Source organism: Trypanosoma conorhini, assembly GCF_003719485.1.
Source record: "Trypanosoma conorhini strain 025E chromosome Unknown Tco_14.4_contig_00528, whole genome shotgun sequence".
In the NCBI taxonomy this organism is placed as follows: domain Eukaryota; phylum Euglenozoa; class Kinetoplastea; order Trypanosomatida; family Trypanosomatidae; genus Trypanosoma; species Trypanosoma conorhini.
In genome coordinates, this window is record NW_021704606.1 from 1 (window position 1) to 3266 (window position 3266).

The 3266-nt window shown below is 56.3% G+C and overlaps 3 protein-coding genes across 3 annotated transcripts, besides 1 other annotated feature; all 3 read right to left on the reverse strand.

Moving 5' to 3' along the window:
• Window positions 1–381, reverse strand: Tco025E_07134 (microtubule-associated protein; the record flags this gene model as incomplete). The annotated part of the gene is made up of 1 exon (XM_029374001.1): window positions 1–381. A coding segment is annotated over one exon (381 nt), but the record flags the coding sequence as incomplete, so codon positions are not given.
• A 141-nt stretch (window positions 382–522) lies between these two features.
• Window positions 523–554: a microsatellite.
• Window positions 555–626: 72 nt separating this feature from the next.
• Window positions 627–1196, reverse strand: Tco025E_07135 (uncharacterized protein; the record flags this gene model as incomplete). The annotated part of the gene is made up of 1 exon (XM_029374002.1): window positions 627–1196. The coding sequence occupies one exon, from the start codon at window positions 1194–1196 to the stop codon at window positions 627–629; it is 570 nt and encodes a 189-aa protein (XP_029225956.1).
• Window positions 1197–1551: 355 nt separating this feature from the next.
• Window positions 1552–3039, reverse strand: Tco025E_07136 (putative ATP-dependent RNA helicase; the record flags this gene model as incomplete). Its single annotated transcript, XM_029374003.1, has 1 exon — window positions 1552–3039. The coding sequence occupies one exon, from the start codon at window positions 3037–3039 to the stop codon at window positions 1552–1554; it is 1488 nt and encodes a 495-aa protein (XP_029225957.1).
• Window positions 3040–3266: the final 227 nt, after the last annotated feature.

The window sequence follows — 3266 nt, forward strand, 5'->3', positions numbered from 1 at the left end:
TTGCGTCGTGGAGCGGAAGTGGTCGGGGTCAACGTGGCGCGGGCCCACCTCTTCCTCCTCCTCCTGCGGCCTCTCGCGCCTGTACGCCGAGGGGTCGACCGGCTTGTAGGCGTCTTGCGTCGTGGAGCGGAAGTGGTCGGGGTCAACGTGGCGCGGGCCCACCTCTTCCTCCTCCTCCAGCGGCCTCTCGCGCTTGTACGCCGAGGGGTCGACCGGCTTGTAGGCGTCCTTTGCTGCCTTCGTGTAGTATTGTTTTGTGGGCGTCATTGTATAAGGATTTCTTGGTGGTGGTGACAGCTCTCTTGGTAGATGCCGGAACTGGAACTGTTCTTGGTACTCGGTGTGAAGGTTGATCGTGCCGTTTCTGGAAGCCTCGTTCATTGTTTTTTTATTGTGGTTTGACGAGAGGTTATGCAATGTTCTGTTGGAAAAAAGCGTGGTGGGAAAATGATGCATGGTATAGTGTATCTTTCTAAAATTAGTTTTTTTTCCTGTCATTCAGAGTAGGGACAGGTTTTTTTTTGTGTGTTTGTGTGTGGGAGAGTGGGTGGTGTAAATGGGGTCCGAAGTGAGGTACACACATGGGGTGTGAGTAAAAAGTTTAGCTCAGTTACATTGTCATGGATTCATTGCGACATTTCATGGCAGGCCATCTGTCGTTGGAAGTGGTAGCATTCCACCGGTAGGTCCATAACTGCCTTGGTGCTGCTGAACCTTCCGAAATTGTCTTCGTCTGCTGTGGGGCAGTTGCTTGCCACTGTTGAGCTCTCGCTGAAGGTGCGCCAGCCACTCTCCCCAAATGTAGCATCCATTTGGCGCGGAGAACGCCGTGGTTTGCCGTTTTTGCTGTGGATTAGGTGCCGTTGCGTTTCGCCGTAGGTGGTGCTTGTGGGGACCCCGTCGAAGGTGGCGGGTTTGCCCTCGCCGAACATGAGCTCTTTCCCGAGCCCCCTGCGTCGCATCATGGGCTGCGGCGAGGTTCTGCCTGGGTTGGTGTAGTCGGTCGTGTACATTGAGTGCGAGACCCCTACAGGGCGGTCCATCGCCAGCGTGAACTTGCGACCACAGGCGTCGTAAATGCGTCCCTCCTGCCAGTTTTCCATGAGGACGCCATTGCTGTAGTGGTTGTCGAAGGACGGCAGACTTCGGTCGGTGGTCACCTGCGCCTCTGCGCGGAGATTCCTTGCGCTCCGCATGCTGCCAGAACTCGGTTTACTTTGCAAGCCCCCACCACTTGCACAATGGAACGACGCCAGGGACAAAAAAGGAAATGGTTTTGGCACAGAGAAGCAAGAGACACACACAACAACACCTTTGTCACCGTTGTCATCGGGGCATGTCCCACTCGCTGCCACGCGAAAGGCGAAAGGAAATACCGTATAACAGAAAGGAAGAACGACGAGAGTGAGAAGCGTGAGGGCAGGTCTTCTTTCCTTTCTTCCTTTTTTTTTGCTTATAAAAATAAGAATAAGCCGCGGTAATCACACGATTCCAAAGTTCTCTTCAACCCGTGTTTTGGTTTTATTCGGTGGTGGCTGACACTGCCAACTTTTACACGTCGTCGCTCCGCCGCCTCTTTGAGGGCTTTTCTCGCTTTGTTTTTGGGCGCCCCTTGACGGGGACTGCGTCCGGTGTGGAGCGCAACGGGGCCGGTTTCCCGGGCTTTGCCTTGATGGAGCCCTGCTCCTGCTCGTGCTCCCCGAGGCGGGCTCGCTTTTCTGCCGCGTGGGCCTTCAGCGTGCTCACTCGCCGCCCAAACTGATCCTCCACCTGTAGCTTCGCCTGCACCTTCGCCGCAGAGACTTCATCGAGAACCTTCAGCACTTCCTTCTCACTGACACCCTTGGCCTTCCAGAGCGACATGGTGTGCACAATTTTCTTCTCGAGACGCCGCACCAAATCCACGTCGTACTCCGTCACGAAGGCGACGGAAAGGCCCTCGCGACCTGCACGCGCTGTGCGACCCACACGGTGCAAGTAAGTGGGCGCCTGCTTGGGCAGGTCGTAGTGCAGCACCAGGCCCACGGCGGGGATGTCTAGCCCGCGACTCGCGATATCGGTTGCCACCAAAATACGGGCAATTCCAAGCTTGAAGGTGGCCAAATTATCGAGTCGGTGTTTCTGTGAGATGATCGAGTTAAGACTGCAGACAGGGAATCCCAACAGCTGTAGCGTCAGTCGAACTACTTCACAGCGCATGCAGGAGTTGGTGAAGACGATGGTGGATTGCTCCGTCCCCGCCGCTCGAAGGGAGGCAACAAGGTAGGCTAGTTTCACCATGTTGGGGATAAAGAGGTATCGCTGCTGCAGCGAATCGGCGACGGCGTACGACTCAGCTGTTGCCCCGTGGCCAGCCGCGACGTTTGTCAGAGTGTTGGTGGCGAAGACTTGGAGCTGCTGGGCGCCATGCGCCATTCCGAGACGCTCCAGCCACCCACCCTCCTCTACCCGCGTGAGGCGCTGTTCCAGTGTGGCGGTAAACAGCAGTACACGCCGTTCGGGACGCGCGGGAGGAAGCAGACGAGCAACCTCCGCCACATCCGTCTCAATGTCGCCGCTTGTCAGTCGGTCCGCCTCGTCAAGCACAAGGAAACGCAGGTGAGAAAAGGCTTTACGGGCCTCTGGGAATTTTTCTAACATAAACTTGAGACGACCCGGGGTGGCAACAACGACATGTGGGCGGGCTTTTAACGCGTCCAGCTGCTGCTCGTGCGGCAGGCCGCCGATGATGATGGCGGGGCGTATGTGCAAAGGGGCACCGAGTGCCACAAACTGGTCCAAGATTTGGTAAGCAAGCTCGCGGGACGGCGTCAACACAAGCGCGAACACCCCGTAGAGGTCCTCAGCAAGAATTTGTAGCAGAGGGAGGGCAAAGGCCGCCGTCTTACCGCTTCCAGTAGCCGCGCCTCCCACCACGCAGTTGCCGGCGAGAATCGCGGGAATGCAAAGTTTCTGGATGGGCGTGGGGTGGTGCAGCGCCATGTAGGCGCACTGCTTTGACAGCCACTGGTGGATGCCAAGTAACTCAAACTCGCTCATCGTTCCCCCACCTCACTTCTTCCTCTTCACGACGCACGTTAGGCGAGAAGCAAAAAGAAAAAAGTGTGAAAGAAAAAATAATAGTAATAATTGGCAGAGAGCGGCAACCCCAGTGTAGTCGCGTACCGAAGCAATGAAAGGGCAGGGTCCGCGAAGGGATGGGGGTTGGTGGCAAGAGCGGCTTCTTCCTCTGCTTCGTTCTCTCCTATTTTTGTTGTCTTTGCTTC